The sequence below is a fragment of the Octodon degus genome, unplaced genomic scaffold (assembly GCF_000260255.1).
Source record: "Octodon degus isolate 3935 unplaced genomic scaffold, OctDeg1.0 scaffold00221, whole genome shotgun sequence".
NCBI classification, from domain to species: Eukaryota; Metazoa; Chordata; class Mammalia; order Rodentia; family Octodontidae; genus Octodon; species Octodon degus.
Window position 1 is genome coordinate 799,801 of NW_004524797.1, and position 11,264 is coordinate 811,064.

The 11,264-nt window shown below is 41.9% G+C and overlaps 1 protein-coding gene and 1 non-coding gene across 4 annotated transcripts in view; both read right to left on the minus strand.

The window, feature by feature from the left end:
* Trmo (tRNA methyltransferase O) overlaps positions 1-4,523 on the minus strand; it is an 18,031-nt gene extending 13,508 nt beyond the window's left edge. The window contains exons 1-2 of one of the 3 annotated variants that reach the window (XM_023705480.1): positions 4,352-4,523; positions 939-1,113 (exon numbers count right to left, since the gene is read on the minus strand). In XM_023705480.1, the coding sequence (XP_023561248.1) occupies positions 939-1,113; positions 4,352-4,427 (251 nt within the window). In that variant the 5' untranslated portion in view covers positions 4,428-4,523. The remainder of the gene's footprint in view (positions 1-938; positions 1,114-4,351) is intronic. The other 2 variants (XM_004645232.3, XM_023705482.1) reach the window with 2 other exon arrangements.
* On the minus strand, positions 3,047-3,174 carry LOC111813772. Its single transcript, XR_002818944.1, has one exon. It is a non-coding gene; the product is annotated as a small nucleolar RNA SNORA19 (small nucleolar RNA).
* Positions 4,524-11,264: the final 6,741 nt, after the last annotated feature.

Below are 11,264 nucleotides of genomic sequence, written 5' to 3' on the forward strand. Positions count from 1 at the left end.
TGTGTGTGTGTGTGTGGCCAGCTCAGCCCACCAGGGGGCTGGCTGGCATGTGGTGCTGAGGGATTGAACCGCGGTCCTGTGCTTTGCTAAGCTTGTTCTAAGTAGGTGCTTTAGACCACTGAGCCATCTCGCCAGCCCCGATGTTTTTTAATTTATATAACTCAACCAACATCATACAAAGTCACTTTTTTTTTAAAATCTACCTATATTCTCAAATTAACATGAAAACCTATTTCTTTTTTCTGAAAACCTATTTCAAAATAAAATCTTAATCTAACTTGAGGTCTCCACCAGTAAAATGAGACCAATTCAGACTGCTAATGTTAAGGGTGAGAAAAAACGGACACAATTCCATTTCATAGCAGTAGGATCTAGATTTCTAAGGTCTCTTGTCTTTTAGGAACAGTGCACTTAACTTTTCATGAGTCTACAACCTTTTTCTATAAAAGAACAGAAATAGTTTCGGATTTGAGAACAATCACTACTATTCAACGCTGCTACTGCGGCCGGGTTGCACAACACATAAACAAATGTGCAAGCCTCAGACAACACATACACAAATGGACACGGCTGTGGTCCTATAAAACTAAGGTACAAAAGCACCCAGTGCACCCTACTTGGTCCACAGGCTCTACATATTGAGGACTCTTCCTCTTGGAGCTAGCATAATAACCTACGGGCAGAATCAGGGAGGTCTACAGTTTCCACTCAGCAAGAAGGATTCCTCACAACTAGAAACAACTGCAACTGAAACATATGTCTTCAGTGGATCCACTCTTTCCTGAAGGTGTTGAAATGATGCTGGCAACCACACATGCAAGCGCAGTATGAAAATTCCATACAACAGACAAGCGTGGTACAGATGGCAGACTCCAAAGCTGCTTTAACTGGATAAGTTCTAGCCCAAAGTATCACTTCTAACTATAAAAATAACTTACCAAACATGAGAAAAATGTTCTAAGCCCATCAAGGAATGTTCAGGATTATTAAAGATGCTCTTTCTAATCCTCAAACTGGCCCGTGAATAGGAACAAATGGATGGCTGCCGTGGAGTTCCATTCTTGACTGAGAAACAGGAATCCAAGTAGCCTATTGGCTCAGTTAAAAGATTCCCTACAGAAGAACATCAGGTAAGAAATCGTTAGTCAAAAGGTCAAAGATATATTTTTTTAAAAAATGTTTTCTCTAATGTATAAATTTCAGTTTTAAATCTACTAGGTATTATGTAACTATTGAAATTATTGGCTTGTTTTGAGATAAGGTCTCCCTATGTTGCTAGGTTGGCCTGAAACTCCTGGCCTCAGCCTCTCAAGTTTGGTAACTACAAGACCTGCACCACTGTGCCCATCACATTCTGAATTTAGAACTTTTTCCCTTGTATTTCAGGAGGAATTACTAAATTCTTTGAAGAGATAACATAATACAGACACCTGAACTCTTCTGGAATCTATCTCTATATTCTCGGGGTCTAGGCACCTGCCTGGCAAGAGCAAGGACCTGGGTTCGATCCCCAGTACCACATGCTGTGCCACCCTGAACCCTGGGTGCACCATGCTGGCCCAAAACTGGACATGGTGATACATGCCTACAATGCCAGCACTAGGGAGGCTAAGACAGGGGTATCATTATGAGTCCAAGCTACACAGTGAGATCTTGTACCAAACAAACAAACAAAAAGGATTCTTTTATTTATTTTGTATTTTGGAAAAGGGTCTACAGGGTGTTCAGGGTCTCACTACCAGATCAGACTCGTAGTGTTCTACCTGTTTACAGCCTTCCCAAGAGCTGGGATTACAGGCACATACCACCATGCCTGGTCTCAACTGCCCTCTGAGCATGCCCTGGGGGCTGAGAAGGCAAGGCAGGTCTGGGGAACAAACCCCTGGCTCCTGCGCCTGCTTGTAAGTGCTTTAATCTGCTGAGCTATTTGACTGGCCCTTATTTATTTTTTTAAATAAATTTACAGCAATTGAGACTGGGCATGGTGGCACTCGCCTGTAATCCCAGCTCTTGGAAGGCTGTAAACAGGCAGATCACTATGAGTCCTATCTAGTAGTGAGACCCTGAACACTCTGTAGACCCTTCCCTAAAATACCAAAAAAAAAGAAAAAAGAAATACAAAGATAACACTGAGATTCCATCAACCCCACAAAGAATGGCTGTCAAGAAGTCAGCCAATAGCAAATGCTGGAGGAGCTGTGGAGAAAAGGAATCCTTCCCCACTGTTGGTGGGAGCATAGATTGCTATAACCACTATGGAAATCAGTGTGGAGATTCCTCAGAAAACTAGGTTTAAGAGCCCCCATTCAACACAGCTACTTCTCTCCTAGGTATTTTTCCAGAAGAACAGAAAACATCACACCACAGCAATATATGTACACCATGTTTATAGTAATGCAATTTGTAATAGCTAAATCTTGGAAACAACCCAAATGTCCATCAACTGAGGAATGGTTAAAAAAAGATGTGTACTTTTGTACAATGGAGTACTACTCAACTATAAAAAGATAAACTCAAGGCTTTTATAGATAAATGGAATGCAACTAGAGATCATACTCGTAGGTGAAATAAATCAGACTCACATGTGTAAACATCATACTGTCTTGCTAGTGTAAGACTCTGAAATAGTAAATAAAACCTGAAAGATACAACAGCTACTGTGACAGGGAAAGAAACTGTTCAAAGAGAAGAAACTACAGGGATGAGGAAAAGGAGAAAAGAAAGAAGGGGAAAATAAATACATATGTTTATACACAGGATAGCTTGGATAGCTGCACTGCTGTTTTCCACTGGTATATTGAAAGGAGCAGTTAATGCTTAAATTCTTTTCTCTCTCCTTTTTAATTTTTTTATACCTTCTTGACCAATTTTGCATGCTTATATCTGGTAAATTAACATCTAATTTAATGACAACAATATGCAATATAACAACCACTGTTGAATTCCTATTATTTTGCTTAGCAAAATTTTTTTTGACATTCTTTCAATATTTTTAATATATAAAACACAGGCAAAGTAATTCAAACTTTATCATAAAGCTATTAATTTTTGTCTGAAGGTGACTGACAGCAATGGCTATATCAGTCATGCTGCTAATTTACCTTCAAAGGTTGTCTAGCACATTAGAAATCTTTTCTCTTGATATAAAGAAAAAAAAGACAATGAAATGTGCACTGCTTAGCAAAATTCTGTATCATTATTATTTCTTCTTCTTCTTCTTCTTCTTCTTCTTCTTCTTCTTCTTCTTCTTCTTCTTCTTCTTCTTTTGCAGAAGGAGGGATTGAACTCAGGCCCTTGCATCTACCAGGGAAGCGCTTATTCCACCGAGCCATCTCCCAGGCCCTCTTCTTCTTTTTTTTTTTTAAGACTATTTTTTATTCCCTTTTAAAAAGAAAAAAAACCAAAATACTGGACCTGGGTTGGGGATGTGGCTCAATGGTACAGCTCTTGCCTTGCATGCACAAGGCCCTGGGGTTGATCCCCAATACCAACAAACAAAACAAAACAAAACAAAGTATAGTACCTGTAATCTGGGATTGTGCAAAACCTTTGACCAGGTAATAACAACTTCTTGAAAATTTAAGTTCAACAGAACATATACAAAAACTTTATTGCAAACCATGCTAACTAGCAACTATTTAAAGGAATAAAAAATAGGGAACTGGTTACCTATATTAGAGCATATATCTAAAACGAAGTAGTATATACAACCCCTTAAAGTTCGCTGTCTAGTAACAATCTTAGTAAAATGCGTATTTTAAAACGTTATTAAACTGCATATTCTTTTTCCCAATGTGTACACAATGCACAAAGCGTAAGCCACATAAAGAGCAAGACACTGACAGCGTGGTGATGGCTAGCTATTTTTATCTTTTTCCCCTTTGCTTCCTCTAGTTCCCAAAATTAAAATATTTTGCTCACTATGAAGAGTGATAAAGACGCACAAAGTATGCCTATCTTTCAGGGCCAAACTACAACCACTTTCCCCAAAACATTCCTTCTCCTTCACTCCCCACATCACAGGATGTTTCTTACAGCATTTAATTCCTGGCCAGCACCTAGCACCTAGCTTTACACATCCTGTCTCCTCTCTGGCAGAAAGATCTCTCTATGGAGAAGGGCCGTTACGCCGCACGTGTTCTAGCCACCAAGGCGCCAAGACTAGCCCACAGCTCGGGCGGAGACCAGAACGAGCGCGGTGACGTCACCCGTGTCACAAGGTCGCCGTGACACGTGACCTGTGCCTTTGCCGTAAGTTGGCTAGTGTCGCGCGTTAGTCCAAGATCTGGCCTTTCACATTTCTCTCAACAAAAGGACTGCCGCCTAGGCCTATGCCTCTCCTCAAAGTTACCTGTCTCCAAGGTCGGCTTCGCGCACCCGCACGGGGTCGCTGCGGGGCGACGCCCCGGTTCCTCCAAGCGACGCATAGCTGCCGTCGCCCCGGCGCGCCCGACGCGTCAGTACTTCCGCTTCCGCTCCCGGCCCGCGCCTGCGCCGTAGCACCTCTGGGGGTGGCGCCGTGCCCTGGGGGGCTCGGTAAGTGGCGCTGCGTGCGGGTCTCGCGAGGGCTCTGGTGGGGCTTCTGGGAGCCCTTGGGACGTCGCTCTGTCCCGGTCGTGGGCCTCCACGGTACAAAGTTCTGTTGCCGCATCTCTTGAGTTCCTGCGCGCTGTGAGGCGGCGCACGCGTGGACGGAGAGTTAACAAGCAACGACGCTTCAGAGCCAGGCATAAGCCGCCCGAGGGCCAACGAACAACCGTTTTGCTGTTTGTTTGGAAAAAAAAGGATGCGTATATGCAACCACCACACGGCAAAAACGCTGGATGTTAAATTGTTTACAATTCTCTTGGGTGGTGGGAATAGAGATGATGATTTATACTCACGTATGCTCGTTTTTCTTGTAGTAAGCACGATATTTTGTCAGAAAAGAATCCGAAATAAATCGTATTTCAATTGTGATGGGTGCTGTTAAGGGAGCCCCACACCAGGCTAGGGGTTTGGGAATGAGGAGTGTTTCGTGCATTGCACACAGATTTAACCGGAAGTGAAGACGAAGTTAGGGTGCACGTTGAGAAGATTGCCCTGGTTTCTCAGCATGCCTGAAAAAGTTGAGGGCCAACTAGGAGGATTGTTTCATCCCGTGCAATGCCAATCGTCTTGGCACAGGCAGCCTTAATTGTAAGGCCCTCCCTCACCAGTATCAAGTTTCTCTTTATACATAATTGTTTCTATAAGTGTTTATCCTGTTGCTTCAGGAAAAAGCAAAATTCCTGTAATATAAATTAGTCAAAGTCCATACAAGTCCACAGATTAAAAGGCTTACCAACAATGAAAACTTGTTTGTAGTCTATTCATTATCATTGACCAGTAGATCGCTAGTAATGTAAATATTTAAAAAATATTAACCGATTATATTAATATCTTGTACACTGGAAGGTCTTTTCTACATGAAATTTGCAAAGAACTGCCATTGTTTTGCTTTTAGGAGGACCAGTTCCCTTCAGCAGGAGAAACAAGAATCCTTGGGTGACAAATTTGTATCTGTGTATTCAAAATGGTTAGGATAGATATATAGTTACATTCTCTTAATGAATAGCGAGATTTGTTCTAATGGTGTTTGTAAATAGGATATCATGTCCGCATCTTGTACAGCAAATAATCACTAGGAAGAATGTATGCAATGTGTTAATTATTGAAAACAATTTGGTTTGAAACTGTCATTGCTATTTGTTTCTCAGTAAAATTATGCAAAAAAAAAAAAAAAAAAAGTACACTTGTAAAACGGGGCGGAAATGCCTGTGCTTGCCACTAGATGCCGCTGGTGAGAGTGATGGTGTCTTGTTTTGTTTTATTTTTGTGTGGAACCTGGGATTGAACTCAGGTCCTTACGTTTGACCAGCAAGCTCTTATTCTGCAAAACCATCTCCCTGGCCAGATGATGTCTTTTTTTTTTTTTTCATAGAACTCCAATGTTGAAAAGACAATTTGTCCTGGAAACCGTGAAAAGGCCTTTGATGATCACACAGAAAAACGTTAATTACCAACCACACAGACTGAAACTCAAAACATAATACAAATGAAGATACAAATGAAGTAGACTGATCCTTGTTTGTTTGTTTGTTTGTTTGTTTGTTTTGCTCCGAATGCCTTCAGGACAGGTTTGGCTGGCTTGAGTTGTGGGGATCGAACCACAGCAACCTGAGCCTGACTGCTTTGTTGAAGCAGCCACTTAAAGAACTGAGCTAAGGGGCAGGCCCCTGTTTGTTTGTTTTTTGAGATAAGGTCTGAAGTTGTAGTTCAGGCTGGCTTTGAACTCACTATTGCACCCCCCTGTGGTTCACTGGGCCATGGTGGCCCCACGCCTGTAATTCCCATGGCTCCAGAGGCATTGGAGGATCGTAAGGGGCTGGGATCTGTTGCCCAAGTAAAGCCTGTTATAAAACGTGGGGCTGGGGATGTAGCTCAATCCTAAGTACTGTAAAATGGAACAAAAATAAAAGTGTTGTATATTGAAGTTACTGCTTTCAGAGAATTGTACCTTTTAAAAAATGTGTCAAAAAAAATAAAAAATAAAAAATGTGTCAGAGCTGAGCGTGGTGGCACACAGCTCTGACCCCCAACAGGGGAGACTAAGGCGGGAAGATTGCTGTGAGTTCAAGACCACCCTGAGCTGGATAGTGAGCCCCTCTCAAAAGAAAAACACAAAACCTAAACGATTGTGGTACAAATGGACATCAGTAGAGTGATTCTTAACCTCTCATTTGAATAAGTACCGTTTTGAGAATGAAGACTTTAATTGGACCATCTCACCCATCTTTTTCTTTTTTTTTTAATTTTATTTATCTATTTATTTTTAGTGTGTGTGTGTGTGTGTGTGTGTGTGTGGCCAGCTCAGCTGGCTGGCATGTGGTGCTGGGGGATTGAACCACGGTCCCTGTGCTTTGCTTGGCTTAGCTTGTTCTAATTAGGTGCTTTAGACCACTGAGCCATCTCACCAGCCCATCACCCATCTTTTTCAATCTAAGATGAGTTCACAGATTTCTAAAATAAACCATTGTACCTACCATGAGAAGAGGGCAGCACAAAATATATTACATGGGGGCCGACCAGATAGCTCCGTGAACTGAAGCACCTGCTGAGGCAGAGCGCAGAGGCCAGGTTGATCCCTGGTGTGCCGTGGTGGCCCTGCCCCCAGGGGACACTGATATATCTGTGTATCTATAGATAGATAGATAGATAGATAGATAACATATATATTACATGGAGTCTAGCAGGGTATTTCCCTTTATTTCCCTTTTCTTCTTGTGTGCGCCTCTGTGTGGAGGTGGGTAGGTGGGTATGTGATTCTAGAAACTGAACCCAGAGATCCTCTGAACTGAGCTATAACCCTAGGCTTTTTTTTTTTTTTTTTTTCCTTTGTGGTACCAGGGATCAAACTCAGGACCTTGTTCTTGCCAAGCACATTTTTTTAAAATTTATTTGTGTGTATGTGTGTGTGGCCAGCTCAGCCCACCAGGGGGCGGGGCTGGCATGTGGTGCTGGGGGATTGAACCGCGGTCCCTGTGCTTTAGCTAAACTTGTTCTAAGTAGGTGCTTTAGACCACTGAGCCATCTCACCAGCCAGCCAAGCACATTCTTACTCCGCTGAGCTATCTTCCGGGCCCTCCAGCCCTTTATTTATATATTTGGTACTTCAGGCCTTGCACTTGCCAGACAGGCAGGTACTGTGCCACTAAGCTATATTCTCAGCCCCTGGCCCTTTTTTATTTTTATTTTTTATTTTTTTTATTTTTATTTTTGGGTGGAACTGGGGGTTGAATTCAGGCCCTTGCGCTTGCCAGGGAAGCGCTTATTCCACTGAGCCATCTCCCCGGCCCCCCTTTTTTATTTTTAAATATGGTTTTGCTGAGTCACTAAATTGCCAAGCTGGCTTGCATTCGATCCTCCTGCTTCAGCCTCCCAGGATGCTGGATTACAGGTGTACACTACCACACATGGCTTCTTGCAGGATTTTAATTCTGTAACTGAAAAGTTCTAAACCGTGAAGAAAACGGGGGGGGGGGAAGATAAATGCACATTGATATTTGGATGAGAATGGTGAGAAACTACAGATGGTATGTGTGTGTACAGAAGGTGAGGGAAGAGAACAGGTCAAAGGGGACCTAACATATAGAGAAGAGTCTGCTTCCCCAGTGTGCTATATTGCTCTGTCTACTGCCCATCTTTTTTACCTTGTGCATAGTGCGCATCCGGATCTCTTAAGGCTCATCTTCAGAAGACACTAAAGAAACTGTTAGAACTTGAGATTTCACTGAATTTGTGTGTCCACTTAAACCGTTCTGGTGGGTAAAACTGAAACAGAAGCATTCTAAGGTGGAGCATCCTCATGAAAGGAAGTTGGATGTGACCTTGGGGGTACGCAGCTCTCTGAAGTGGTTTGCTCATTTATAAAATGGGAGTGGTGCTCACTGCCAAGCCTACTGCACAGACTTGCATGGTGACTAAATTCAGGAGGATATGCGGAAGTATGCATGGTGAAATGTCATCCACATGTAAGGAACCCTCTATTCTAGGATGGTTCTTCCCTCAGTATGTTACTTGAGAATTGTGGGACATAATTGCTGTATAATTAAGATGTCCTGAGAGGGCAGCAAATAGGGGAGACAGCATTGTAAATTCCCATTCTATTAGTGTTTGTGTTGCAGGCAGCCGAGTTAAACAGAAATATTATAGGCAGTCAGACAGGGCCAGGCCCACAAGGAGACAAGATGGAAGACAAGGTGACATTGCAACTTTTGGAAGAGACAGACACTCCTATATGGGCCACATCTCAAGACCAAGACAAAAAGAGGAAGCACAGCTACATACTTCCCTAGGGATGGGCATTAGGGATTGATATTCTAAATAGTATCAATCAACTTGAAAGAGCCCAAATGAGTCACTAGCCCAACCCCCAACAGGAAGAGACCCTGTTCCGTATTCATACGTGACTAGCTTTCCCATTTGATACTGGATTTAATCAGTTTTACCTGAGCAATGGTGCTTGTAATCCCATTGGTTGACCATAGTTTTGTCCCACCTCCTGCCCACCTAAGCGAGTTTCCATTCTCTCTACCTTAGCCCCACATGGTTTTACAGTATAAAAATCCCTGGAAGAGACAGCTTCCCAGGGGAACTACCCGCTCGCCCCCACTCCCTCAGGTCAGGAGCTTTCTTTCTCTCAATAAATATATTCTGCTCATAATCTCCGTTTGTTCCTAAAATTCATTCTTCAGTTTTAGAGAACACGAACTCCTGCAGGTCAGGTCGGGAGATTGTTTTTCTCTATGTCGTTTGGAGGTTCCCTATATGGTTTGGAGGTCACCCACCCGAGACCAGTTTTTCTTCCCTATATCATTTGGAACCTTAGGGTAAAGATGAGAATCATCCAGAGAGCTTTTAAAATAAAATATGTCTATGTCTTGGGTGATGTCTTGCAGGGAAAGGGACCAGTGGAAAAACTACTGAAAATTAAATGTCTGTAGTTTAGTTAATCTTAATGTAGTTTACTTAGTTTTGACAAGTGAATTATGGTTATGTAAGCATAACATGTGGAGCCAGGGAGATAGCTCAGTGGTATAGGTGCCTGCCTGGCAAGTGGAAGGTCCTGAGTTCAATTCCTGGTACTGCCAAAAAAAAAGATTAACATGATGATAAACTAGGTGAAAGGGATAAGGAACTTCTGTATTATCTTTACAACTCTCCTATAATTCTAAGTTATTTCTCAAAATATGAAAAATATTTTTTTAAAAAAATTCAAGCTGGGCAACCAGAGACACGGAAATGAGGTGTGCTTGCGTCCTAAGCCTTGGGGATCCCAGTCCTGCCTGGGCAGCCCAGAGTGTCACCAGCCAGCCCACAAGGGCACATATATGTGAACACAGCCAGCATACATCACCATATGTGAAAGCGGGAAGGAGGGGAGATCTTGTTGTTGGTAATAAAATGGGGAGAATGCACATTAAAAAAATAAATAAATAAATAAATAAATAAATAATTTTTAAAAAAAAATTCAAGCTGGGTGTGGTGTTGCACATTTGTAATACCCGCACTCAGGAGCCTGAGGCAGGAGAATTGCCATGAATTTGAAGCTAACCTGGGCTGCATAAGTGAGTTGAAGACCAGCCTGCACTACATTGTAAGACCCTGCCTCAAAAGAACAACAAGTTAAAAAAATAAGTATACTTATTCCTGGTTGTTGCTCAAAATAGGGGAACTGATCATTGTGGAAGCTCCATTGGCATCTGTATTTTTTAAATCTTCACCACTGAATCTTATGTACCACGAGGGTTGAAAGGACCACTCGTATATACAGCAAATGCAAGAGGGCCTGGGAGCTACTTCTGTACAGCCTAGTGTCTAGTACAAAGCCTATGTGGGGAGCTTGTGTAGTTGTATCCTTGCTGAATGAAACTTTATTCATAAAAATCTTCTGTACTTTAGTCCCCTACAATAATAGATGGAAAATTTGAAACAATCAAAATACCAAGGGAGGTTTCAGACATCTTCCTGCCTCAAATAGTTCCTATTTCTGCTCCTGCCATTGTCATCTTGACCATTATATCCAAATGAATGTTCCTAAAATATGAAAACTGCCATTTTATTGTTCAAAAGTTTTAGGTTTTTGATACCTAATAAGTGATACACTTCTGAGGTATATAAAATTCTCTATACTCCTAAAAATAGATTAGTTATATAATGAAAGGAGCATGCAAGACAACTATTTCATGTGGACCCCACTTTAATTATTGTTGCATGCAGTTCTTTTGAGTAGGCCTGGAACCACACATCTCTGGCTCACACACAGTAATGCTGCTGTTCTCACCTGTGCAAATCCTCCCAATATTTCAAGGCCCCGTTCCAGCAACAGGTGAGTATTTCCTCCATCAAGCCTACTATACACATGGCATGAATGCTGACTAGTTTCTTTGGGAATTATTGGTTTTCTGTTGTCTTATTCTCCATGAAACTACAGTAACCCCTGATAAGCAAGGACTGTTGCCATATAGATCCTCTAACCCCCCAATGCCATGTGATGCTATCACACAGTTAAGCATGTCATAATAGTTTAATGTACATTTTTGCAGAAATACAATATTGAAAAAGTGAAAAGTAGAAAACCCAAATTCAAATACAAAAAGTAAACCACATTCATCATTCTAAAATATCTTTTAAGGAGTCCCAGAATAAAATGTATTCAAATTAGCTAAAAGAACCAAAGAAAG